Here is a 26,239-nt window from a genome sequence, read left to right as displayed (position 1 = left end):
AAATCATCTTAAAGTTCCCGGTTATTCAAACCTAAATAGTTGCTTTGCCCCAAGTGTTAAGGATGAATCATGGTTGTATAATCATTTTTATCTTTAGTTTTCTGTGCATGTCTTAATCAGGTTTTCACTGTGTGACTTTGTAAGTGGCTTGTGTGTTTGCTGCTGCCTATCTTGAGCAGGAAAAAGAGGATCTAGTTGTCAGTGGGATTTCTCCTGGTTAACTAAAGGTTCGTAATTAAATAAAGGTGACAGTGGTAATAATGAAACAATTAAAATCTGTCTCTTGTCTCTAATTGGCTGAGCTGGGCCGCTGGTTTTCATGGAGGTGACGTAATGGGAGGACAGTGGAGGAACGAGCTGCTGCTGACGTCAGGAGCGTCATTATGCGCAGTAAGCGCACTAAACGCTGATTGGCGCGTTTGTGGGAAGTGAACGCCCTCCTCGGTCCATATGTCAGTGCGGCTCAAACCACTGGTGACATGAGGGGGGTCCACGTTAGAGGCTGTTTTAATGTAGGACTGTATTCCTGTTTTCAGGCAGGCACACTCCCACATACACCAGGAGCACCCTCATAGCACTCCTAAAAACAGTCCTGCTTGTGCTGTCCTGCTCTGATCGTGTGTGGTCGCCGTGAGCAATGTGTTCCGGACCAGTCCATTGTCGGCTGAACCCTCAGTACCCGGTGTTCCGTGAGAAATGTGATGTAACTTTACCGGCTTTCTGTTACCTTCAGCAGTACAAAGACGGCAGCAAGTTTTTCCGTCCCCGGAACATTCTGGAGCTTTTTACTGAATAAACGCGTCGGTGTGTCTGAACGGGAACCTCCGGTCCTCTGTCTGCCGGAGCCGGTACAGGAAGGATGAATCCAGCCCGGCGCTGCTCGGCTCTGCTCAGCCAGCTGTGTGTGTCGTCCCGGGGCGGACAGGCGGCCAGGGGACCGTTAACACCGGGGACAGGTCCGGTGGGAGCCCGGTGCTGTCACCCCGGAGGAGGAGGACGAGGCAAGGGGCCCACCTGCCCCCAGGTGAAGCCGAGTGGAGCAGCCAGCCCCGGGGCAGCAGCAGGTACAGTCCGCCCGGTGTGTTATTCACGGTAATTAGATGATTCATCAACGTTTAGTGCGCGTTCACTCATCACTGTGACGTGTCACCTTCCGAGAGAGCAGCTAGTCGCTGAGTCGGTGAGTCGGTAACCGTCCTCTCACCGGCAGGTCACAGCCCTGCTGCTTCTTACCGGAGCTTTGTCTAACCGTTTAATTTGAGACACATGAAGAAGAGTAGAAGAGTTGTCCTCCTTCCCATCATCATCAGCAGTCCTCTGTCCTCAGGCTGCTCAACACACACACATACACACACACACACACACACACACACACACACACACACACACACACACACACACACACACACACACACACACATATATGTTTCTTTTTTGGTCATTTTCAGACTGTTTTTTGGTCATTTTGTATGTCTCTGTGGTTCTCTCTTTTTCTTTCTCTCTCTCTCTTTCTTTCTACACACATGCGTATTGTCGTCTGTACAGATTGCTGTCCTAGTTCTGGTCAAGCCATTCGAGCCATCCATCCATCCTCTATACACCACTTTATCCTCACTAGGGTCATGGGGGGTGCTGGAGTCTATCCCAGCTGACTCTGGTGAAGGCAGGAGACACCTGGACAGGTCACCAGTCTGTCACAGGGCTACATATACAGACACACAATCACACTCACATTCACACCTACGGACAATTTAGAGTAACCAATTAACCTCAGCATGTTTTTGGACTGTGGGAGGAAGCCGGAGTACCCGGAGAAAACCCACGCATGCACAGGGAGAACATGCAAACTCCATGCAGGAAGATCCCAGGCCGGGATTTGAACCGGGGATCTTCTTGCTGCAAGGCCATAGTGCTAACCAGCCCCCATTCTAGCCAGTGACGAGTCATTCCTCATTTATGACATTAACTGATATTCATAATAACTACGATATATTTTGGGGGCATCAGAAAGTGATTGAGTTTCAGGGCTTAGAATGGTAGAAGCAGACTACCACTGTGGTTGGTGGTCTGGTGGATTGATCCCTGCTCCTATAAGTCACTGTGTTTGTGTGTCTGAACCACCCAGGCTTGACTTTTCTAGTGGAAACCCTGAGTCTCCTTTAACCTGTGAAATGATTCCACACCAGCTGATGTGTGGAATCTCTGCCTCATACCTGTAGGTAGTGGTGAAGGACCAGGTCTAAGTGACTGGGTGTTAAGATAGTCAAAGATAAGATAATCAAAACTTGGCCATGTATAATTCCTAGTTAACAATCAGGAGGCAGTGCAGGTACTGTCACTATTTTGACCTGTCAGAGGGTGGCGCTGTTTCTTCTTCATGTCTTCAGTCATGGAAGATAATGATAATTCCCCAGTTCTATTTATTCCCTCTTTAAGACAATCGTAAAGGATGATCTTAATGTCCTCTTCTGACAGCTAATCTGCTCCAGCAGTCTTACTTCCTGTCTAGATTCAACCATGACACTGCACTTCACGCTTCCCTGTACTGACGCTCCTCTTAATGAGCAGACAAAGGATGGATTAGTGCAGAGAACAAGGCCTGCTGATTACATGGAATGGACAGGATTTGTGTGCTTACTTTCTATATATGGAAAGACAGTTGAGAAAAGGCCCATGGTGCTTTACACAGACCAGCTGATTTAGGTCAGGTTATATTCTGACAGTGAGTTGTTCTGATAGTTATTTATATTTACAGTTTGGGTTTTAATACAAATCCATGATCAGCTCCTCTCATCAAATATAAAGGTGTCCTAATCCCTTATCAAGTCTAATTAGTTTGACTTTCTGATTGAAGTCATGAAGACCAAACTGAACTTTTTATTGACTGACAGGTGGAAATTACAGATGTAGCCTTTCACAAGCTACTAGAGCTCCATGCTGGAGGTCACACAGTGAGACTAAAATATGGATCTGATATGCAGGAAAGTTTCCCTTCACGTTTCAGACTCCTGGATGTGATGTCTAATGTGACATGAACAGAGAGCCACAGAGGACTGTTACAGAGTCATGGTTTGTTTTGGCCATCAGTGGTCATTACCATGCAGAGAGCATTTTGACTTTACAGCTGACTAAAAATGGGAAAAAAGCCTGATGTTAAACTAAACTAAAAAACTGGCTGTGGTCAGTGATGAGCTGTCAGGACCCTGTGTTCAGGTCAAAGTCTTTAAGCAGCTCTAGCCCAGCTGAAGGTACGGTATGCCTATTTTAGGTCTTGTCACAAGGAAACAGGTCAGGTCTCCAGTGTCACGCATGTGGTCATGTCTCACCTGCACACACACATGCACATACATGCTTACATCACACTCCCATCGGCCTGGGTCAGCGGTGGAGCAGTGCATTAAACTAGCTGCTGTAGTGGCCTCTGGAGGCTGAAACTCTGATCTCTACCAGCCTGCTCTGTAATGGATTGGTCAGGTCCAGTTACATAACCACCCAGTACAGACGGCATGGATCAGGAGACATCATCAACCAGTCAGGCCCACATTAGCTTCCATTAAAATTGTCTTGAGTTTGCTTGGTAATGTTTGAGAGCTAAAGACAGCATAAACTGATCTGACTGAGAGGAAGCTGAGTGTGGAGCATATGATAGTAATCCTCGCTGTGTGAGACGCCTGAGATCTGAGACATGGATTCACTCACACTCTTGGATGTTCTGGAGTTCTACTCAGAACGTTCTGGCAGCGTCCATCCCTACTGCATGCTAGCAGGGTTAGCCTTTAAAGCCCAGGATGTTGTGATTTGTATTAACTTTGTGCAATACGTGAACTCACTCAACACTCTGTCTGTCAGAACCTGCTAAGTCTCTGCAGTGAGCGAGCCGATCAGCATGTGGAGCTCACTGAACATCAGCACCGACCTCACTCTAAGTGGTCGAAACCTTCAGCGCTGAAGATCTCCACTGGCTCTGTCCACTCACAATTTAATGAGGTTTATTTAAGTTAGATCTCTGTATAATGACAAAAAAGAGAAGCCACACTGCTGACTTGGGTGGCTCATTTCTTTTCAGTATGAATATATTTCTGCAGACATCCCTGGTACAGTTAGCAAAATGTTTCTGGGTCAGACTGAAAACAAATATTTAAAATGACTTGTGTAAACGCACACTACCGTTCAAAAGTTTAGGGTTATTTACAAATGTCCTTATTTTTGAAAGAAAAGCATTTTTTCTCAATGAAGAACACATTAAGTGAATGATAAATCCAGTGTAGACATAGTTAATGTGGTAAATGAGTATTCTATCTGTAAACAGCTGATTTTTAATGGAATATCTCCATAGGGGTACAGAGGAACATTTCCAGCAACCATCACTCCTGTGTTCTAATGCTACATTGTGTTAGCTAATGGTGCTGAAAGACTCATTGATGGTTAGAAAACCCTTGTGCAGTTATGTTAGCACATGGATAAAAGTGGGAGTTTTACTGGAAAACCTTAAAATTATCTGTATGACCCCAAACTTTTGGACGGTGGCATATATCTTTATTAATTTGAAGCTGCAGTGAGCTTGTTGCTCCATCCTGTGCCTCATCGATGGCAGTTACACCTTTCTAAAATAAACCGGAGTCCTATTTTAAGGGGCACTGTTTTTGTTATTTGCCTCTTTTAATGCTGGTATGCAGCATCTGAACACCATCCTTGACTTTAACATCCTGCTGCCCACTGTGCATCCAGAAAGTTTTCAGTGCTTCACTTTTCCCACGTTTCATGTTACAGCCTTATTCCAAAATGGATTAAATCCATTTTCCTCAAAATTCTACACACAACACCCCATAATGACAACGTGAAAAAAGTTTCTGAAATTGTTGCAAATTTATTAACAGTGAAAAAACTGAAAAATCACATGTGCATAAGTATTCACAGCAAAGGCTGAATTCACGTTGTCATTATGGGATGTTGTGTGCAGAGACTGAATCCATTTTGGAATAAGGCTGTAACATAAAAAAACTTGGAGAAAGTGAAGCGCTGTGAATACTTTGTGGATGCACTGTACATGCCAGACCGTTTAGGACCCCAACACGTGCACTTACTTATGCTTGGACAGTTTAAGTGGTCAAACCGTTCAACACTGAAGGTCAGATGTTGGGTGTGGACATCAGCTTCAGGGTCTTCTGTAAGTGTCAGCCTGTGTCTCTGTCAGTGGAATTCAGTACTTTAACTCAGAGCTCTGTTTCTGATGAGCATCACGTTTGTGTAGGACAGCGCTTCATTCATTTGTCTCCCTGTACTACTTAATCTGATCTAGTAATTCAGCTAGTTGGCATGTGGCAGCAGCAGAGAAGATGACCTGGAGCTGGATGTGCTCCTCTCAGCACAGTGTGGCTCAATGTTTCTGCTCTTTTCTTCACTGTGGAGAAACAGTTTCAGTGGAAAATGAGAGTGATTTTCAAGCTTGTGTGTGTGAGTGTAAGTGTTAATAAAAGAAAATGGCAGTTCAAATGGTATTTGAACAGCAGCAGCGCTCTGAGGACACAGTGAATGATATTTGAGCCACAGTTTCTACAGTGTTCACTTCAGTGTTGTTTACAGTAAAAAAACATCCCCAGAATTGTTCTTAAATTGCACGGGTTGTTGTCATTTTGTGAATTAGGAGTTAACTACCGTCATACCTTGAATGAATGTCGTCACAAACGCCTCATTGTTGACTGACATTCCAGTGTACTGAGTCTCCCCTCAGGACTGCCTACGCTGCACAGGCCTGGTTCTGTTCATGTCAGTGTGTGACAGAGGAACAGCGTTGTTGAATGGTCTGTCAGTGACTGAGTCTCCTCCTCTTCCATCTGGCTGCCACGGCAGCAATAATCGCCGTCTGATGAGAGTCACACTGCTGTCCATCCTGACGTCCAGCAGATGTTCTGCTGCTACTGTGTGCCGCTCAGATGAAGGAGAGTCAGAGATGGGTGGAAGGACAGCAGGCAGGCAGGAAGGAAGACCATTGCGTAGATAGGCTTTGAACAGACTGGAAACAGGGCTTCCTTCAGTGCTTTTCTACAAGTAAGTGTGTACTGATCCACTCGTACAGTTGTTGTTGTCACTCACTGACACTCGTTGAACTCTTGAGAAAACCTGTTGTCCAACAGAAAGGTGTTACAGTGAGAAGTCTGCAGACATGACAGCATCAGCTGATCATCTGGTTGCTCTGAGGTCTACATTTGTTGTTTTTTTGACTAAAATATCTCACTTATAGCAGATGGACTGAAGCTAAAAAATATAATGTTCCTTTAACCTTTTTTGTCACCATCTGGTCAGAATCTCTAGTAGTCAATAATTCAGTTTGTGGCAGAATACTGCAAAGACTACTGTCAGCCAGCATCCTCATCTATGCCTTGTACTTTGTCTTTAAGGCTAATTAGCAAATGCTGGAATGCTAATACACTGAACTGAACATTGTGGACATGGGATATGTTTCCTGCTGATTATCCACAGGTTAACTTCTTCACTGGTTCCATGTTGTAGTGCTGGTGTTAGCATTTCGCTCACAGCAATGCTACACTTCAGTGCAGTTTCACAGAGCTGCTAGCAGGCTGCAGACTCCTGTCTGGATATCATGTTTAGATTAACTACAGCACCACCACTCACTTTGACCGGTAAAATATTGCCTTCTTGTTGTTGTTGAAGCAGTTTCTCTCTGTCCAGTAAACTGAGCTCAACAATCACTTGTTAGCTTTTTACACAGCTTTCAGTCTCAGCTTGTGTCTTCTTTCTGGATGAAGTTTGCCATCTGTCATGAAAAATGGGAGCTGTGGAGGAAAGATCTGGAGATAAACCGCGGATCCTGTGTTGAAATTTCTTTTTATCTCTGTGAACTGACTTTATTTAGGGCTGAAGATAGTCATGATTTAACATTGAGGTTTTACTGCATTAGGTTCCATGATTGTACGTGCTCTAGATTTGCACATCATAAACTCTCAACTCAGCTTAGCAGGTCGAGCACAGATGTTGAGACTGTCATATGAACTTTCATTTAATTTCACTGCAAATCCCAAAAAGCTCACTATCTGCGTAGTTTGTTGAAGTGTCAGTTTGTCAACGTTAGCTTTAATAGAAAGAAACATTGGTGTCAGTGTGACAGAACACAGCAGTAGTTGTCTTTACACTAACCAGCCTCCAGAAGATAGGCTGTTGGCTAAACTATACAGACCGTTTCATTTCCAAACAAGAAAAGCACTCAGAGAGCAGTCCTCCTCCAAGGCTGCTCATTCCCCCATATGTCAGAAATGCAGTATTTTTTTTTTTAGAAATGCAGCATTTATTAGTTATTGATGATCAGAAATCACGGCATCATAGAATGTGTCCATAGATGTACCCACAAACTAAATGACCTTCCTCTGATCACAGACGTGTGTTCTGCATGTGTATTTTATGTACGGATACCGGATCACGTGACCTAAATATGTAGCGGGCGGTGGGAACTGATGGGACTCAGAAACACCCCCACAGTTTAATCAGCTGTTCCTTGGATCATTTCTGATGGATAAGCCTACAGTCACTTGTTGTCATGGTTACAGTGACGCCGTACCGCTAGGTCACAATGATACCGAAATCTTCAACTAATCCGTGGATCCAGACTATAAGCCACATCTCTGCCAAAATCTAATCATTTGGTCTTTGTTTTGTCTGACTTTCACTGAAAAGTTTCTCCAAATCCATTAGTCTGTTTTTGAATAATGTTGCTGACAGACAGACAGACAGACAGATGCTCATCAAATTCCTCCGCCGTGTTCCTTGGTGGAGTGATTATGACTAGAGGTACACATATTTTAGTTGGGTGTTAACGTCCTTAATTAATTAAAGGGTAATCAGTAGCTTCATTGAAAGTAATAAATGCCTGGTTAGGATTCAGTGCTCTAAAGGAGATAGAACACTGACCTTAACCAGATCAATAAATGAAGCAGTCCTTAGACAACTCTGTCTCTGTCTTCATCAGTCCACAGAACATGCAGCTGTTGTATACATGTGTGTGTTGGTGTGTGTACAGCCCTGCCATCCCCACCTGCTCAACAGGAAGCTCATCTTCATCAAAGCCCCGCCCACTTACTCCATTACTTATCCACACCACACACACACACTCAGTCATTCACACACCCCTGCAGCTCGGACTCTACCTCTCCTTTTCATCCTCCTTCTCTTTCTGAACATACTTCCTGTTTGTCCCAGTCAGCATCTTTCATCGCTATGGGAACAGAAACCTCATTGGTCCTTGTCTCCTCTGCCCTCCTCTCTCTCCATGTCTGAGACGGGTTTATTGTGTCTCCTACGTCTCTGGAGGACATTCTGTCACCCAGCCAGCAACAGAGGACGGGTGAGGAAGGGAGACAAAGGGAGGGAGGGAGGAGCTGATGATTCAGAGAGAGGATGAGACGGATCAGGGATGAGTCACAGAGACAGAGAAGGATCCAGCTCACGGACAACCAGAAGACAGAAGGGATCAGGACTGAATGACAGACAGACGGACAGACAGAGAGGTGGACATGCCTGGTCTTCAGATGCATGAAGAAAATGGAAGAAAACATTTGATCAAACATGGAGGGGACGGTAAGAACCAGCTCTTTACTTACAGTGACAAGAGCAAAGCATGGACAAGTAGGCATCGGTAGAGAGGAGAAGGTAGAGCATCATCCATCCATGCATCCATCCATCTACCCATGCATCCATCCATCCGTCTGTCCATCCATCCATTCCTCCATGCGTCCTTCCATCCATCTGTCCGTTCATCCATCCATCTGTCCATCCATCCATTCTTCCATCCATCCATCCATTAATCCTTCTGTCTGTGAGCAACATTACTCAAAAACAGACAAACGGATTTGGGTGAAATTTTCAGTGAAGGTCAGAAATGACTCAAGGACCAAGTGATCAGATTTTATCAGTGATGCAGCTTATGGTCTGGATCCATGGATTAGTAAAGATTTCTGTGTCACTGCCAGATAGCGGCACGGCGTCACTGTAACCATGACAACCAGTGAACACTACATCAGCTGATTGTGATCCTACTACAGATCCACCTCTGAGGACTTATCAGGACTTATCCATCAGAAATGATCCAAGGAACAGCTGATTAAACTGTGGGGGTGTTTCTGAGTCCCATCAGTTCCTGCTACATATTTAGGTCACATGATCCGGTATCTGTACATAACGTACACATGCAGAACACACGCCTGTGCTCAGCACAAAGTCATTGTGGTTGTGGGTACATCTGTATTAAATAGACTTATTCTATGGTGCTGTGATTTCTGATCATCAATAATTAATAAACAATGCCATATGGGGAATGGACAGCCTTGGAGGAGTGCTGCTCTCTGAATGCTTTACTTGTTTTGGTATTAAAATTTAGCCACTGTATCAGTGTCTTTCTTTGATTTTCATTCATTTTAAGCATAAACCAAAGCAGATTAAGAAACTATGAAATCTTTTCATACTGTGAAGCATGTTGTCGTCGAAACCTTCTCCTCTCATTTGACTGAGATGTCATTTACTGCAGGCTCTGATGTATATGTTAGTGCTGTGCCACCACTTCCCCTCCAGTTTAAGGGGTAGGTTTGGTGGGTGCAGTCAGTATGTCCTCTCCTGCCAGCTGGACTGTTTGTTTTCCAGTGTTCAGCACTTCAGTGAGTGATCTTTACAAATGTTTAGACAGCATGTTCCCAACAAGACCAAAGCAACAAAAATAATGATTAAACCTTTGGCCTGTCTACAGCGCTCCCTCTGGCATGTGTTTATGTTGGCAGTAAAGCTACACAGTCTGAGTTCACTGGTTTTTATGTTGTTCATCATCCTGCCTGGTAAGCACGGTAGGGTAAAGTCATGCTGCCTGTGCTCAGAGGTCAGTCTCATGAACTTCCTGTGGCTTAGCACAGCAGATCAAAATTAGGCACAAAGAGCAGTCCAGTTCAGCCATGTCTCCAGACTGACCCCTAGCTAAAGGAGAGGAAAAACACTTTCATGTCTTTACTTTATTCTTGTACCTTCCTTACTCTGGATCTTCAGAGGATTCTAAACAAAGTTTCTCAGTCAGTCCACTCAAGGCCTCTGCTGGTGCCACCAATGTTAGTGTTAGCAGACACTGCAAAGCACCAAGCGCCTGTAATCACCACTCCTGTGTTCTCTCCATCAGTTTGTCCAATGGGCAGCAGCAGCAGCAGCAGGAGGTTGTTTGGTACATTGGCCCAGTCACTGAACAGCACCCAACCAGACCCATACCCTGAGGAGAGCCCAGACCAGGACCTGGACCACGAGGTGAACCCAGACCAGCTGCTCAGAGAGTGTGAGGAGGCCCTGCAGAGGCGTCCAGCCCGGCCTCATCGGGATCTGGTTTATCCCAGAGGGACGGAGCCAAGCCGCCGTAAGCACAACCCCTCCATCCGGGTGATGCAGTGGAATATACTGGCACAAGGTAAAGATGTAGAGAGAAACGTACATCTGTGAATGTCAGGATCATGCCTTTTTAAGGTTGTATTGAATGAATCGGGTGACTTTATGCTTAGTCATGCTCTGATGATCTTCCTAAATATGCCTGCTGCCAGTTTCTGGGTGTTTCACTGTGAAATAAATGTGGTTCAGACATGCATGCTTCTCTGAAAATGAACTATAGCAATCTTTGTGATCCTTTCACTTGGCACCATCTGCAGGTCACAGTCTCCATTAGTCCAGTCCCATCAGTCCCAGTTCTGCTTTCGTGTTCAGTGATAATTAGCAGTGGTTAGCCATTAGCATACTTGGCTAAAATGTACAGTATTCCATTTATTTAAAAGCCTCTCCATGCTTCAGTTCAGCCTCTTAAGCTGCTGTCAGGACTGTAATTAAAGTCTACATGTGTCTTTCCAGCTCTCGGGGAGGGGAAGGACGGATTCATCCGCTGTCCACTGGATGCTCTTAACTGGCATGAACGAAAGTACCTGATCCTGGAGGAGATCCTCACCTACCGCCCTGACATCCTCTGTCTGCAGGAGGTGGACCATTACTATGACACGTTCCTGCCCATCATGACCAGCCTGGGCTACCATGGCAGCTTCCTGGCCAAACCCTGGTCCCCCTGTCTGGACGTGAAGCAGAACAACGGCCCTGACGGCTGCGCTCTGTTTTACCACCGCTCACGCTTCTCCCTCCAGGACACAGTTCACCTGCGGTTGTCGGCCATGATGCTGCCCACCAACCAGGTAGCCATCGTCCAAACGCTGAACTGTCGGGCGACGGGCCGGTGGCTGTGCGTAGCCGTCACCCATCTGAAGGCTCGTAGCGGCTGGGAGAGGCTGCGGAGCGCCCAGGGTGCCAACCTGCTGCAGAGCCTGAGAAGCATCACGTCCCGAGGCAGCGGTCAGAGCGAGGCGGAGTCCGGGGCCGTTCCTTTGGTCGTGTGTGGGGACTTCAACGCTGAACCCTCTGAGGACGTTTACCTGCGCTTCAGCTCCTCCCCCCTCGGCCTCAGCTCCGCCTACAAGCTGCTGAGCTCTGATGGACAGACGGAGCCGGCCTACACCACCTGGAAGATCCGCCCGTCTGGAGAGAGCTGCAGCACGTTGGACTACATCTGGTATACCCAGGAGGCTCTGAGCGTGGACAGCCTGCTGGACATCCCCACTGAGGAGCAGATCGGCCCGGACCGCCTGCCCTCCTACCACTACCCCTCTGACCACCTGTCCCTGCTCTGTGACGTCAGCTTCAGGGAGGAGCCCCACAAGCTGATCTCGGCACAGCACAGAGGCCCTGGACCAATAGGAGGACCTTCAGAAGCTTTATGAACCGAACGTTTCATCAGAGTGGTGAAAGTAAAGAGAATGTTTTCACATTTCAGGTAGCTGAGGATAGGACGGAGCAGATCCCAGACAGCATTTATGCTCTGGTCTCATGATCTCACACATGTATGTGGATGTTTCCATGACGGTCTGGGCACATCTGAAGAAAAGAAACACAATGCTAACATCTGAAAACGTTCATCCAGACTCTGGCACGTCTTCAGCAGTGACTCTGTCCTGGTGGGTCTCCCTGTGGGGTTCACAGGTTTGGAGTCTCCACTGTCTTCACTCATTTTGAGCTCTTAAACTTTCTTAAAGTGAACATCAGCTCAAAGGGCAGCTCAGAGCTTGGTCTGCTGACCTGTGAACACTGGAAACCGGCTGCAGGTATTTATTAGTAAGACTGTTCTCTGTGCTCTTCATGAGCAGCTTTTCCTCTAGTGCTTCTAAATGGTTATCCACTGAGGGGTCGCTGCTTTCTCAGTCTTATGTTGTTGCAAAAGGCCTCATTAAACATGAGACATGTTATTAATATATATACATAATGAAAGTAATATTTGAATAGTAATAAAGAATTATTTTACTCATTGTTGTCTTGTTTGATTTTCTGGATTTTACACATATTGTTCATTTTCCTTTGTTTCAGGGATCACACCTCTTCACACTAGAGCTCTAACTAATGACTGTTTTATTTATCAGTTCATCTGCTTATTATGTTCTCCATTAACAGACCTTTTTTTTATCCTTAAAGACTTAAAACGCTGCGAAAGCAACAGTCACAAACACAAAATATATTCGACTGCTACCACAAAATGATACAATTTCCCTTCGGGAGTTATTGAAAGGTGTTCTGCTTCTGATTTAAAACACAGAGACTGGACTCAGCGACAGTTTTGTCCTGTTCTGCTTCAGTCTGCCTGCCAGGTTTCACATGGTTTTCCCAGTATGTGGTGGGAATAATCCACATCACAACCCTGGTTTTATGTGAAGATGAAGAAACTGATTTTGATTAACACTGTGATGAACAAGCTGCATGCAAAGAGACCAAACCAACACTGACTGTTTCAGAGTAATGGAAATAACGGAAATAAGATGTTGGCATACACCACAGTTCAACAGTTTGGGGCCATCCACACAATCTCATGTTCTCCAGTAAAACTCACATTTTTATCCATGTGCTAACATAACTGCACAAGGGTTTTCTAACCATGTGATGACTACCCCAGCCACACCCAGTCCTCACACAGGCTGTCACTCAGCCCCAGGCCTGAACCAAAGCAGACTGGGGAAGGGGAAAGTTTGGGGTTGAGTTTCCTTACTTATGTTGATTTATTTATAAGTTTATGGGATTTTTGTTAATGTGAATCATTGGTTTACTGAATGTTAAATTCCTTGTTTAGTTATGTCCTGTCTAGTGGTTTGTCCATGTCAGTCTCCCCCATCCTTATGTGTGTTGGACTGATCAACCAACTTAAGTGTTCCAGGTGTGTCTTGTTTGGCAGGTCAATTGTTTTTGTCTTGGTTCAGTTCAGTTCTGTTTGAGGGAATTTTGATTCAGTTAATTAAGATTATTTTGACCTCTTTTACGGCCCCAATTTAATGTTACTTTTGAATTTTTGGTTGGCTACAATAAAAAGCCTTAAACTTTATGATTCTTTTGTCCTTTGTCCTGCCCTCGGTCCCTTACAAACCATCAATGAGCCTTTCAGCACCATTAGCTAACACAATGTAGCATTAGAACACAGGAGTGATGGTTGCTGGAAATGTTCCTCTGTACCCCTATGGAGATATTCCATTAAAAATCAGCTGTTTACAGATAGAATAGTCATTTACCACATTAACTATGTCTGCACTGGATTTATCATTTATTTAATGTCACCTTCATTGGAAAAATTGCTTTTCTTTCAAAAATAAGGACATTTCTACATGACCCCAGACTTGTGAATGGTAGCGTATGTTCATCCTTAACAGGGGAGGAGAAACTGATCCGGGACAGTGTGTAATAATTTGAGCTCCGTTTCCTCCCAGTAACCACAGGTTAGTCTGTATTCAGAAGGGTTTCGGTGAGGGGCAGCTACACCAGGGGAAAGTAGGTGTTTTAGTGTCACAGCTCAGTCTCCAGACTCAACAAACAGTTTCAGATTCCAGAGGATCTCATTACCTCTGACGTTCTTCATGCTTAGAAATAACAGAAAAAGAAACTTCAGATGAGCGCCTTTTTATGCTTTTCTTAATACCAGTCATTCAGTACATCCAGTGGTACACAGCAAAACTAGAGTTTTATTAGTAAATTCTGCGTGCTTCATTTTCCAAACTGTAAATAAATCGAGTAATAAAACAGGGCTGGAGCTGGAGCTCAGTGTGACCCACTGAATCCATGGCAACCTCAGATTTGGAGTCACAAATGACGACTTCTCACGTTAAATGAGACCTCGTCCAAATTACTTTGGTAGGAAACCACCTTCCTCAGAGACTCACGCCACTGCTGCCTCCCACCACACATAATTCTGTTGTATTATGAGTCAGTAAGTCAGAATTACAGCATGAGGCGTGGATCTCTGTAGAAAACCACAAACAACACCTAGAGAAAGGTCTTCCCCCTTTGGAAGTGTTCTCTTATTAGATCTCCTATAGAATTAGGATTCTGATGTCAAAGTGAAACCAGATTTCTGCTAATGAATGTAAATCAATATAAACTAAATGCAGAATTAATGACTGCGTAAATATTCACCCTGATACACCTTTGGACAGGTCAGCCGTGCACATCTGGTCACAGCAGTTTTACTCCGTTCTTCTTGGTAAAACCGTCAACAACAGCCACTCATTCTGCGTTGAACATTTACCTTGTCTTTAAACCAGTTCTCTGCTGACTGTACCAGGCTGTCCTCCAGGATTTCCATATACTGTGCTCTGTTTATTTTACCTCCATATTTACAGATTTTGATGATGCTGCCACCACCATGCTTCACACGGAGGACGGTGTTTGTCATGATGTGCAGCGTTTAGTCTGATGGCCAGAACACCCAATTTTAGTCTCGTCAGACCAAACAGTTTCAGATTCCAGTTTACTTCAGTGCCTCCAGAAGGAACGTGGGACTGAAGTAGAAGGAGGTTCTCTGGACTTTAAGAGCTGCTGTCGACAGTGACCTTTGGTTTTGGACTGCTGTGGTTGCAGTCTCTCCATCTCAGCTGCTTGAGCTCGTTAATCCTTCAGAAGAGTCAGACGTGTCTTGGTGTCCTCCACCACTTGTTCATGTTCCTCATTCCTTAATGAAGAATTTACCTGTACTCCAAGGGACTGTCAGTAACGTTGAAATGTTCGAGAATTACCCTCAAATTGTGCTTTACAGAAACCCTTCCACAGAGCTGCTTGCAGTGTTCTTCATGGTCTGGTTCTCTCCAGGACCTCTGATTGACCAGAGACAGGACCTTCTAGATCCAGGAATCTTTCTACTACAACCACTGAGACACATTCACTGAGCTCAGATCAGCTCCACTTCACTGTGTGACTTTAGCAACGACTCATTAAATTAGCTGAGTCACTTTAAAGGGGGCGAACGTTTCTGCAACCACTTATTTTACATTTTATATTTAGCTCTGGAGAAATCTGTCAAGTTCACTTTGACATGAAAAAAGGTAAATTCAAAAGTCAAATTACATCAACTGATTAAATGGCAAAAAGTAATAAAAGGAGAAAACTCCCAAGAAGGGTAAATATTTTCATAGGCACTGTGTGCTAGGGCTGCAGCTATCGATTGTTTTAGGAATCCAGTGACTCGACTAACTTGAGGAATCGTTTTAGCCCTCCTGTGTCAGTCCCTCCAGGATTTCGCGGGCGTTTTTCGTGATTGTTGCGGCCAAAAATGTCTGAATTTGCGGCAGCTTTTCTAAAAAAATTGCGATAAAAGTTGCGATGTTTTAAGCTTATTTGTTGTGATGAAATTGCAGGAGACAGTGACAACTGCTAAAAAGCTGCATTTTTCCAGCTTGTAGAACATGTTTCAACACTGTAATTGACAATATTTATTCTGAAATTAATTATTTAACGTTCCAACCCGTTTATACAAAAGCTGACACACCATGGTGGGACATTAGCAGCAGCCAGACACTGGTTTAATATGACGTGACCTAAATATGCAGCGGGAGACAGGAATTGACTCAGAAACACCCACACAATTTAATCAGTTGTTCCTTGTGTCATTTCCGATACGTCCACAGTGGTAGATTTGTTGTAGGATCACAATCATGTGATCGTCAGCAGGCCGCTGAGGTAGCATTCACTTGTTGCCATGGTTACCGTCCTGCTATCAGACGCCGTGCCGCTATGAATCCTTAACAAATCGGTGGATACAAACTTTAAGCCGTATCCAGGGCTTAAAGTGAGAAAAAAATCCTGAGCCTGAACTTCTAAGATCCAATTTATAGTGTCAATAAACGTATTTAAATGTGTTTTAAAACTCACTAAAACACAATATATATGAGATTCTATTAATTCTGAGCAAATATGAGGTCATCTGGTGGAAATAATGCCCATTATGATCCCACTATTTTATTGTTGCTCAAATGTAAAACCTTACTTGTCCAAAACTTAACGCATTTTAGAAAGTGCCCCAAGTCAGATTTTTTTTGTGTTGATGTTTCAATACCACATCACTATAATTGCAAAGATTTATTTTAGTATAAAGGGGAAAAATCATGAAAACCAAGTACATGTATTATTAATAACTTAATAATTTTTATCTCTTCAGTAAGAACTCAAAACAACACCAACCACAACAAAACTGCTACAAAACTCTGCTGCTTTCCTTCATAAGGCACAATTTATACTGACAACATTATCTCAAGTGTCAGTCTCAAGAGAATATTAAGTGCTTGGAGAATACTGTTTGAAAAAGTCATTTCTTTTTTCTTTTTTGCTTTGTTTGTGAATTTTCTGAACATTTTCTTCTTAACATGTTCAAAATGTTGTTTGTTGAAATAAACTGTAAAACACAGAAAACAGAATGAACTTGTTTAATATTCTCTGGAACACTACAAGAGAATAAACTGTCATGTCACTTGCTTTACCAACTTTGTATTTAAGCAGGTAATAAAAGTACTAGTATTAACTCTTTAATGCAATTTTAGTTATTGCCTCACAATATAAGATTCCTCTGAATAAGTTGATCATGATGCTGACTCTCTCAAACTCTAACTAGCAAAGAAATCCGGGCCTTCCTGATCTGGTTTATCTGGGTCCTGGCGGCAATGGACTGCTCATGCTGAAGAACTTCTACTCTGGCCTTTTCCTCTGGAGTCAGCCCATTTCTCACAAAGATGTGATTAAGAAGCCCTCTGTAGCACATAACCACACATAAATGTTAGTAACTGCTCATTTGATACACCTCAATAATCTGTGATTAGTTTAAATCATTTGATTTTCAACTTGAACTGACACACATTTTGTTTGTTTTTGGTAAGGGGAAAAAATGTATTCACTGTATAATTTGTTCAGTTGGCTTTCAATTTAAATGTTTCTATTTTTATCTATATTTTGGGAAGAAAAAACGGTGAAAGCAGCCTAAGAACATTCTTATTTAACTACCTATCCTTTATTCATTTCACACAACCCATACGTTTGTTCTGTTCTTACTAATAATATTTGCTTTAGATTGGAGAGTTTTTGTTTGTGGCTAGACATCATTCGGATGCATAAGGTCAGAAAATCTGCTGAGAGCTATTTAACTCATTATTACAAACATCCTATATGTCCTCAAATAAAAAAGGTTCATATCACCTAAGCTACATTCAGTTTGTGCATATTTAACTAAACAGATGTTCTGAGTAGAATAATGGGACAAATCCATATGGCTTGATCTTTGATTTTTTTTCCTTTCAAAATAAAATCCAGCAAACTAAATAGCTGTTTCGTTTTTTCCTTTTGTCGTTGTAAAACACATGGAAAATGTTTAAAGATTAAGAAATCAAACAAAATCAACTTCTGTTTTTGTTACTTTTTTAAATTCAGTACCTAAGCCCGTTTGTTTTTATTTTGTGGTGAAACCATGGGGACTGTGGGGCGTGCACGCGCATCGCCACTGACGCACTTACGCCAATGGGGCGAGTCAACACACCGCGGCTCAGGGATCGGCAGCGGCTGCTCTCTTTGTTAATCAGCAGAGACACATCCTCTCTCCTCTGTCACACAAAGTCTGAGCAAACTTTAGTATCTGCGTCTTTGGGCTAAACACGAGCTCCAACGCTATTGACCAGTGATCAGCTGCTCGATTCTTCACCGCACCACTCACAGATTGGAGCTCCGTGCGCTCTGGAGAGACCAGGCAGCCACAGGGATGGGACACGTGGAATGGGTATACAGTCCAAGCAGAAATAAAATAAATAATATGCAATATAAATCAATGTGTTTCCAGTAATTAGCTTTAAATATAATTACAAAAAACACCAACGAATATTGCAAGTTTGGATTTTGTTTGTGGGATACTGTTATTTCTTATCAGTGGCTCAGCAGCACTGACGATGCCGAACCAAGAGGGGGCAGCATATCGTGGCCCAGCAGTCGATGCGCACTCGCAGTTAGAAAACTGTAATTGGATAAAAGTTCTATCAGAAAGTCGCATGCCTGGACAGAAGGTATATATTTTTTAATGTAGGATTTGGAGTTTGATTGATTAAAACGGAGCAACTGAATGCACAATGACGCACATGCTTGGAGCCTTCAGGACGGAGATGGATGAATTTTTTTAAATGGTACACTTCCATGCGCCGGAAAACTTAAGGCCTGCGTATCGCTGCTGAAGTCTAATCATTTGGTCCTTGTGTCATTTCTGACCGACCTTGAAAACTTCATTTAAATCCCTGAGTCTGTTTCTGAGTGATGTTGGTCACAGAGGAAGGATTCACACACGCTGATCGTCACATAACTCTGCCGTGTTCTTTGGTGGAATAATTAATCTAATTTACCTTCATTCTTTCAGTGCTCTAACAGATCTGGATGAAACAGCTTCCATCATGGTGATTTGTCTGGTCTGTGGTCTGATCATTTCAGCCGTTCTAATATGTTTCGTGTTAAAAAAAAAAAAAAAAAAAAAAGAGTGTATCAATCGACAATTTATTTTTTTTTTGTATTCCACCACAGTATTGCACGGGTGTTAAACAGTATAGCTCCGCTTTGGTGAAGAACATCAGTGAATTAATTGTTTATCACGGTCTTCAGCAGTAATTTTTGTTGGTAAATGAGAGACATTAGTATCTCACATGTCTGCATCTTCAAACCAGAAACAGGAAGTGAATTCAGTGACGTACGTGCGTTAGGTTTGTGCTGGGAGCTGCTATGATTGGTGGAACTCACGGGAGGCGGGCCAAAATTGCGGGAAAGTTGTGGTGATTGGACAAAATTGCAAAGCTGCGCAAAATTCGCGGAGATTGGTTGATTTTGCGTGAATTTGCGCAATCGCAACATCACAAATTCCTGGAGGGACTGCTGTGTGCAGCATGCAGCGCATTCAGAGCTGCATGCTGTTAGTGCTGAAGGTTTCCATACGGAACAGTAGGCGTGGTGTAGTCTCAACTCTTCAAATCATTCAAGTCTGCCAATGAGCCAATTAAAGGCTTTTTCTACAGAACTTGTTGCACAGCTGTGGATGATGAGTTCAAGCAGCAGCAGCATGGCGGCTCTGAGGTCCACCGCTCACCTCCTGTTCATACAACGCCTGCATTTCTCCCACAAAGTACAAAACGTGTTTGTTGTTGTTCAGACGGCCGAATGAAACGAGTTCAGACAATTCTAATTCACATTTGTCATTTTTTATAATACACGTTTCAGTAAAATCTACTTCAATACACTGATAGTACAAGAAAAAATAGCATATTATACTTCAAATGTGGAGCACACCATGTAGTTGTTTTACCTGGACGCAGATTTCTTTTCACTCCCTTTTTAGGAACAGTAAAAAAAGAGAAGAGTTGGAGAATGTGACAGCGCTGTGGAGAAACAGAAGTCTGCAGACTGAAACAAAAAGGAATTTAAACTACATCTGTACTGGTACATACCCGCTGAGTATCAAAAAATGCTTTTTACATTTCTGTTTACAACAAAGTCCTGTCAGGCTTTTTTATGTTAGGTTTGATTACAAAAGGACTTTTTCATTTACAATCTAAGGCAGCCTTCTGAGGGATCAGTGTGTCTGTGTGTGTGCATGTGTGTGTGTGGACAGCAGTCCCTCTGATCCTCTGTGGGCCTTCAGCAGCTCCACAGTCAGAGCACACAGCATCAGGCTGACAGTCTGAGCCAATCAGGAGTCAGCTCTGCTCTGACATGGGGGGGGGGGGGGGGGCATGGCCCATTTCCTGCACTTCCTCAGCAGTGTCCACAGTCACTTCCTGCCCCTCATGCCCCCCATGTCTTTCAGGGCTAATGCCCCGGCCCAGGGCAGGGCTCTCAGGACGACGGGGTTTCTGCTGAAGCTGCTGGTGGACTTGAAGGGGGCGGGGCATCTGCTGCTGCCCCTGATTGTGCTGCATCAGGCTGGCTGCTGGAGGGCTTCTGGGGCTGGGTGGGGGTTTTAGGAGGGGCAGGATGTGGCTGGCTCACCTGGACAGAGAGCTGAGGCAGCGGCTGGGCCACCACCGCTGGTTTGGCCAGGATGAGCTGCGGTGCTGACCGGCCTGCCGCTAGCTGCACGGTGGGGGCAGCAGACGGCGGTTTAACGGCGGCCTGTGCTAGCTGTGTAGCGACAGGTTTAGCCTGGATGAGCTGTGTGACCTGGCCTGATGGGTTGGCCTGCATGAGCGTGGCCAGCTGGTTGGCTGGGATGGTGATGATGGTGATCTTCTCTCCTGCTTTGGAGCCGGCAGGCAGCACAGTGGGCAGAGCCTGGATCACCAGTTTGGGGGGAGCGCTGCCAGGCGTGTTTGCTACCGTTACTGGGACGCCTGCCGTGGTGGTGAGGATGGGGGAGGAGTTTAACGTCACCTGACCCAGAGAGTTGGTCATGACCACTGGCATGGCTCGGATTGACCTGGAGCAGAAAACACAAGAACAACGCTGGACGTGCTGTAGGTCATCAGTGAGCTACCTGTAGGACTGTTATCCTGCTTACACCATTAGTTCATACAGCTATGACTTTCAGGGCTAATGCGAACTCTAATACAGCAGTTTCCATCATATATATATATATATATATATATATATATATGTAGTTTGAAATATCAGTTACTGGTCTCTTTTATTCCTATTGAATGGCCCTGAAAAAAGTCAACCAACCCCTACAGTAATGCTACCATTATAAAAAGTTATTCTGGGAGCCTGTCTGGTAAAGCGTCTTTGAGTGACCAAAAAAGCGCCATATACACACGTGGACAAAATTGTTGGTACCCCTCAGTTAAAGAAGGAAAAACCCACAATTCTCACTGAAATCACTTGAAACTCACAAAAGTAACAATAAATAAAAATTTATTGAAAATTAAATAATCAAAATCAGCCATTACTTTTGAATTGTTGATTAACATAATTATTAAAAAAAACAAACTAATGAAATAGGGCTGGACAAAAATGATGGTACCCATAACTTAATATTTTGTTGCACAACCTTTTGAGGCAATCACTGCAATTAAACGATTTCTGTATTTGTCAATGAGCGTTCTGCAGCTGTCAACAGGTATTTTGGCCCACTCCTCATGAGCAAACAGCTCCAGTTGTCTCAGGTTTGATGGGTGTCTTCTCCAAATGGCATGTTTCAGCTCCTTCCACATATGTTCAATGGGATTCAGATCTGGGCTCATAGAAGGCCACTTTAGAATAGTCCAACGCTTTTCTCTCAGCCATTCTTGGGTGTTTTTGGCTGTGTGTTTTGGATCGTTGTCCTGTTGGAAGACCCATGACCTGCGACTGAGACCAAGCTTTCTGACACTAGGCAGCACATTTCTCTCCAGAATGCCTTGATAGTCTTCAGATTTCATCGTACCTTGCACACTTTCAAGACACCCTGTGCCAGATGCAGCAAAGCAGCCCCAAAACATTACTGAGCCTCCTCCATGTTTCACCGTAGGGACAGTGTTCTTTTCTTCGTATGCTTGCTTTTTGAGTCTATGAACATAGAGTTGATGTGCCTTACCAAAAAGCTCCAGTTTGGTCTCATCTGTCCAAAGGACATTCTCCCAGAAGCTTTGTGGCTTGTCAACATGCATTTTTGCAAATTCCAGTCTCGCATTTTTATGAGTTTTTTTCAGCAGTGGTGTCCTCCTTGGTCGTCTCCCATGAAGTCCACTTTGGCTCAAACAACGACGAATGGTGCGATCTGACACTGATGTACCTTGGCCTTGGAGTTCACCTTTAATTTCTTTGGAGGTTGCTCTGGGCTCTTTGGATACAATTCCAACGATCCGTCTCTTCAATTTGTCATCAATTTTCCTCTTGCGGCCACGTCCAGGGAGGTTGGCTACTGTCCCGTGGGTCTTGAACTTCTGAATAATATGAGCCACTGTTGTCACAGGAACTTCAAGCTGTTTAGAGATGGTCTTATAGCCTTTACCTTTAAGATGTTTGTCTATAATTTTTTTCGGATGTCCTGGGACAATTCTCTCCTTCGCTTTCTGTTGTCCATGTTCAGTGTGGTACACACCTTTTCACCAAACAGCAGGGTGACTACTTGTCTCCCTTTAAATAGGCAGACTGACTGATTATGAGTTTGGAAACACCTGTGATGTCAATTAAATGACACACCTGAGTTAATCATGTCACTCTGGTCAAATAGTTTTCAATCTTTTATAGAGGTACCATCATTTTTGTCCAGGCCTGTTTCATTAGTTTGTTTTTTTAAATAATTATGTTAATCAACAATTCAAAAGTAATGGCTGTTTTTGATTATTTAATTTTCAATAAATTTTTATTTATTGTTACTTTTGTGAGTTTCAAGTGATTTCAGTGAGAATTGTGGGTTTTTCCTTCTTTAACTGAGGGGTACCAACAATTTTGTCCACGTGTGTAAATTCGATGTATTATTATTATTATTATTATTATTATTATTGTTAGCAACAGGAACAGTACGTTCAGCTCTCAGCCAGGCTTGTTTTATAAACTCTGTTTCAGAACAGAACTACAGGTTATTAAGCCTGGATGAGGGACACAGCAAGCTCATTGTTTAGGATGTATGAAGTCAGACCTGGTGGCGGCGTTGCCGGGGATGACGGTGACGTAGGTCTGCTGTGGCTGGGTGGCAGTGGGGGAGTTGGTGGTGAGGCCTGGGGCCCCCTGCTGGTGAACCAGGTGCTGGCTGGACACCAGGCCCTCGCTGTCCTCCACTTCCTCGCCCTCCTCATCGTCATCGATCACGCGGATGTTTTTGGGCATGTCTTTGAACTGGTAGGCCAACCGCTGACCCTCCACTTTGGCCAGGATGCCGCGCTGGTAGTAATACCTACACAGAAACAACGTCAACGCTGGGTCATCAGGAAAGATTTTTGAATTTTAATCTCATATTTTCACTTTAAGAACTTTGACGTTTGACCTGATATTTTTTACTTTTCCCTCATATTGCTAACTGTGAATCGTTCTATAATTTGCACTTTACTGCATAATCCTGCGGTGGAAAAGCTGCAAACAGAACCAGCTGGAGAGGACAGGCTAACCTCAGGGCTCGGCCCATGGTCTCGTAGTTCATGTCAGGCTTGTTCTTGTGTTTGCCCCACAGTTTGGACACAGCCTTGGAGTCCACCAGTTTGAAGATGCCCTTTTCTCTCTGCATCCACTTAATGTACCTGGGACAGGTGTTTTTATCCTGCAACAGCTCCAGCAGGAACTCCCACAAATAGGTGGTGTTGCCTGAAAGACACAATACACAACAGCATTAAATGCTAAAGCTGTGGAAAGCATCGTTATCTTCATGGAGATGTGCTGATGGGGGCAAAGAGAACAATAAGTGTGAGCTCCCCACAGCAGCAAACTGTTAGCTTCACACGCATCTCTTACAGTTAGTTTGCCAAAAGCACCAAGCTTTAAAAAGCATCTGAGGCAGATTGAAATGTGGTTCCACTGTTAGCACATGAGCAGAAAGATGATGCATAGTGTTCTCCACTGGTCTGAACATCCTGCTCATGCTGAGACCTTCTAGCACAGCTGAGAACTGCAGCAGGTAGATAGCGGCTACAAACCCTTCCCCTCCCTCGGCCTCTTCTTGATCCCCAGATCGAAGGAGCCGTTGGAAGCAGGCTGGTGTGTCTTGGGTTTACGTCCACCTACACTCACCACACACACGAATCGACACACAAAGACACACAAACAGATCAAAATCATTCTGATAAACAGACAAACCACAGCTGAGTTGTTCAGACATCCCTGTGGGAGCTTCCAGTCACAAACTCAGCCACACCAACTGATCAGTGTGCATTATGTCTAAATGTGGATGGTATCTTTGTTGTACTGGAACACTTTGATGCAGTTTGAAAACGAAAGGCATCGTAACAAAGTTTTAAGGATATTTACTTCAGATACTGCACTGAAGAGCGACTTTAAAACGTTCAGACCACGCTCTGAAAGCTGTGATACCCTGAGGTCAGGACTAGCACTGCTTTCAGAATGTTTAGAGCTACAAACTGTGTTTTATGGAAAACGTGAGCGACAGCATACGAGCACTGACGAACCTGAGCAAAATAAAGCACCATCATGTGCTGTGACGACATTACCTCCTCTCTTCTTCTTAGCTGCAGGTTCACAATCAGGAGGGATGGGAAAGGACTCCTCCTCTATGGGTCCACACTCTGTGGACACCTCCACCACCGTCTCCATCATCACATCTTCTGCTGCAGTCAGACAAAACACAGCATCACCACCTTTACCTTTGTAGGCTGGACCATGAGGGGAGAATTTCACAAGGACTCTGAGTTTGGGCTCTGCAATAACGCTGCTTTACTGTGATCCTGAAAAATACGGAGTCACTGTTACAAAGGAGTGCTGGACTGTTCATTCATCTTCATCGTTTAAGTTGTAGCACATTCACTGGTTCATACAGAACTGTACAGGGTTGTTACAATGAAGGAGGTTTAAGAGTGTAGAAAGTGTTTAAGAGCTTTTACAAGAGTGTGGGAAGGGTTTATAAAGCCCTACAATAGAAACAATAAAATAAACATAAGGTCGCTACTTTGTGGAGGGACCACTGTATTCCTTGGTGTTGTGGTTTGATTCAGAATCTGTTCTTTATTCCGTTAGCAGACAAACAAAGAGGGGCTCACAGGAAATGAATGCACAGACCAAGACATCTTCCTGTCCTGTCAAAGAACTCAGAACCACAACCCCCACTGCAGGACGTCTTCATCAGAACTGGTTGTACAATTCCCTTTTCATTCTGTGATCTTTCTTCACTCCCTGTTGTTTAAAAACTGTGTAATAAAGTCATGACTAAATACATGTGTAACCTCTGAGGATTAAATATATTTGGGCCTTTTCCAAAAGACAAAGCAAACGGGGCCATTTAAGGCTCCATGATCTTCATTTCAGCAGAAGTGTAGCAGCAGAGAGCAGAACAGGTAGAACAGTTCACACCAAACACATTTCTGTTACTCCACCGAGGAACACCGTGGAGTTATGAGACATTTATGTACAGATTTAGATGACATTTTCAGGGAAGGTCAGGAATGACACAAGGACCACCTGATTAGATGTTGGCAGTGATGCAGCTGATAGGCTGGATCCACTGTAACCATGACAACAAGCGAACAGATCCTACTACAAACCCACCGCTGAGGACTTATCGGTCCAAAACCATACAGGGAACAGCTGATTAAATTCTCATCTCAGTCTCATCAATTCCACTGCATGTTTAGGTCACATGATTCAGTATCCGCAGACAGACACACGCAGAACACACGCCTGTGTGTCTGAGCTATGTGATGATCAGCGTACGTTCGTCTGTCTTTGCGTCCATAACATGACTCCAAAACAGAACACAGACAGAAATCATACGATAATGTTCCCATTCTGAGCAGCCTGGTGGAGTACGGCCTTCTCTGAGTGCTTTTCTTGTTGGCTTACCGACAGCCAGGGCCGAGAAGGAAGCTGATGTGTGTGCATGTCTGACAGAACATGACATCACCATCATGGACCAATCACAGCCTAGCAAACAACATGCCATGTTTCTGCAAGTTACTGAGAGCTGCGACTTGCAGCTCCGTTGGAAAGGTGACCCAACATGCCCACAGCTGTGACATGTTCTATTAATGGTACCCTACTGACCTGCAGGTTACGACCAACCCGTCCAGTACTACCACTCAGACTGCAGATAATCAGAGCTGACTCCTGGATCACTCTCCTGTCATGGATGAGCCGCTGCTGTATGACTGTCACTGAGCTGTTGTGTAGGTTTCACAGTTAATGGTACAGTGTTTACAGTGCATGTTTTTCTATGATAGGCAGATGATCCATTAAGAAAGGATGAAGCAGCGACACATCTCCAACCGATACG

At 44.1% G+C, this 26,239-nt stretch overlaps 2 protein-coding genes across 3 annotated transcripts; one reads left to right on the top strand and one right to left on the bottom strand.

Moving 5' to 3' along the window:
* Positions 1–464: 464 nt before the first annotated feature.
* On the top strand, positions 465–12,373 carry nocta (nocturnin a). 2 transcript variants are annotated; one of them, XM_051954195.1, is made up of 3 exons: positions 465–1,064; positions 10,169–10,447; positions 10,879–12,373. In XM_051954195.1, exons 1-3 carry the CDS (start codon positions 860–862, stop codon positions 11,790–11,792), a joined length of 1,398 nt encoding a protein of 465 aa, XP_051810155.1. In that variant the 5' UTR covers positions 465–859; the 3' UTR covers positions 11,793–12,373. The 2 variants fall into 2 exon arrangements, with proteins under 2 accessions (XP_051810155.1, XP_051810156.1); XM_051954196.1 differs by lacking the exon at positions 465–1,064 and adding an exon at positions 7,693–8,589.
* A 7,200-nt stretch (positions 12,374–19,573) lies between these two features.
* On the bottom strand, positions 19,574–24,593 carry LOC110966811 (ETS-related transcription factor Elf-2-like). The gene is made up of 5 exons (XM_022216287.2): positions 24,465–24,593; positions 23,934–24,017; positions 23,412–23,604; positions 22,946–23,200; positions 19,574–20,803 (listed from the first exon to the last, which is right to left on the bottom strand). Exons 1-5 carry the CDS (start codon positions 24,568–24,570, stop codon positions 20,224–20,226), a joined length of 1,218 nt encoding a protein of 405 aa, XP_022071979.2. The 5' UTR covers positions 24,571–24,593; the 3' UTR covers positions 19,574–20,223.
* Positions 24,594–26,239: the final 1,646 nt, after the last annotated feature.

Source organism: Acanthochromis polyacanthus, chromosome 10 (assembly GCF_021347895.1).
Source record: "Acanthochromis polyacanthus isolate Apoly-LR-REF ecotype Palm Island chromosome 10, KAUST_Apoly_ChrSc, whole genome shotgun sequence".
Classification (NCBI taxonomy): domain Eukaryota; kingdom Metazoa; phylum Chordata; class Actinopteri; family Pomacentridae; genus Acanthochromis; species Acanthochromis polyacanthus.
Note: the sequence above shows the minus strand (reverse complement) of the source record. Positions and strands in the feature narration are given on the sequence as shown.

Coding starts and splice junctions, on each gene's coding strand:
- nocta (XM_051954195.1), top strand. CDS start 860: ATGAATCCAGCCCGGCGCTGCTCGGCTCTGCTCAGCCAGCTGTGTGTG. Junction 1,065..10,168: donor CAGCCCCGGGGCAGCAGCAG/GTACAGTCCGCC, acceptor TCTCTCCATCAG/TTTGTCCAATGGGCAGCAGC. Junction 10,448..10,878: donor GTGGAATATACTGGCACAAG/GTAAAGATGTAG, acceptor GTGTCTTTCCAG/CTCTCGGGGAGGGGAAGGAC.
- LOC110966811 (XM_022216287.2), bottom strand. CDS start 24,570: ATGATGGAGACGGTGGTGGAGGTGTCCACAGAGTGTGGACCCATAGAG. Junction 24,018..24,464: donor AGCTAAGAAGAAGAGAGGAG/GTAATGTCGTCA, acceptor TGGTGAGTGTAG/GTGGACGTAAACCCAAGACA. Junction 20,804..22,945: donor CCCGGCAACGCCGCCACCAG/GTCTGACTTCAT, acceptor TTTCTGCTCCAG/GTCAATCCGAGCCATGCCAG.